We start from the raw sequence: 960 nt of genomic DNA on the forward strand, positions 1-960 counted from the left end.
GAGAGCAAGGCCCGAGCCGCCGGTGCCCAGCTCCAGCGCCTGGCTGGGACCCGAGGCCTGCCTGCCCGAGCAGGGCTCTCCGGGCATGTTCCCCTACCGGCACCACGTCGCCAGCCACCAGTGAAGCCCGGCCGTGCCAAGCTGCCCGCTTTGCAGCCTCCGGCCACGGAGCAGCGCCCGGCCCCTTGGCTCTGGGCAGGCATGGCTCTCCCAGCCCAGCCGCCGGCCAGCCGGGCCCCACGCCAGCGCTCGGGCACTCACGGCAGTGCCAGGCTGTGGCAATAAACAGCTTGTGCAGCCCGGACGACTCGCCTCGATCTGTGCAGGAGGGCCGTGCCAAGCTGCCCGCTTTGCAGCCTCCGGCCACGGAGCAGCGCCCGGCCCCTTGGCTCTGGGCAGGCATGGCTCTCCCAGCCCAGCCGCCGGCCAGCCGGGCCCCACGCCAGCGCTCGGGCACTCACGGCAGTGCCAGGCTGTGGCAATAAACAGCTTGTGCAGCCCGGACGACTCGCCTCGATCTGTGCAGGAGCCCGGGGCAGGGCAGGTGGGCGGCGTGGGTGGAAATGCCGTGGTGCCCGGGGATCTCGCAGGGCGTCGGGGCCTCTGCCCGGCTCTAGGTTGAAGTTGGATGGGCAGCGCTCGGCAGGTCTCGCCCGCCCCGGGGGGCTGGAGACAGAAAGGACGCAGATGCTGGGCACTTAATGAGTTTTAATTAACCATGGTGGCTGGCTCAGCGTGGACGTGCTCCCGCGCCACCTCTGCGACCCCGGTCTGGCATGCGGCAGGGGGTGTGTCGGTGCCCGGAGCTGAGCCCCTGCATGGGGGGCAGAGCTGAGACCAGCCCGGCGGGGGTCCTGCCCCATCCTGCCTTCCCCAGGGCTCCCAGCCCCTGGTCCTCAACCCCGCTCGACTCCCAGGAAACCCAGGTGTCCGAGCTGCCAGCCCCTTGCTCTATCCCCT

At 70.9% G+C, this 960-nt stretch overlaps 1 protein-coding gene across 1 annotated transcript in view; it reads left to right on the forward strand.

Moving 5' to 3' along the window:
* LOC102373748 (periaxin) overlaps positions 1-124 on the forward strand; it is a 10,059-nt gene extending 9,935 nt beyond the window's left edge. The window contains exon 10 of the mRNA XM_025213056.1: positions 4-124. Coding sequence (XP_025068841.1) covers positions 4-124 — 121 coding nt within the window. The remainder of the gene's footprint in view (positions 1-3) is intronic.
* The last annotated feature ends 836 nt before the right edge of the window (positions 125-960 follow it).

The sequence above is a fragment of the Alligator sinensis genome, unplaced genomic scaffold (genome assembly GCF_000455745.1).
Source record: "Alligator sinensis unplaced genomic scaffold, ASM45574v1 scaffold1667_1, whole genome shotgun sequence".
Classification (NCBI taxonomy): Eukaryota; Metazoa; Chordata; order Crocodylia; family Alligatoridae; genus Alligator; species Alligator sinensis.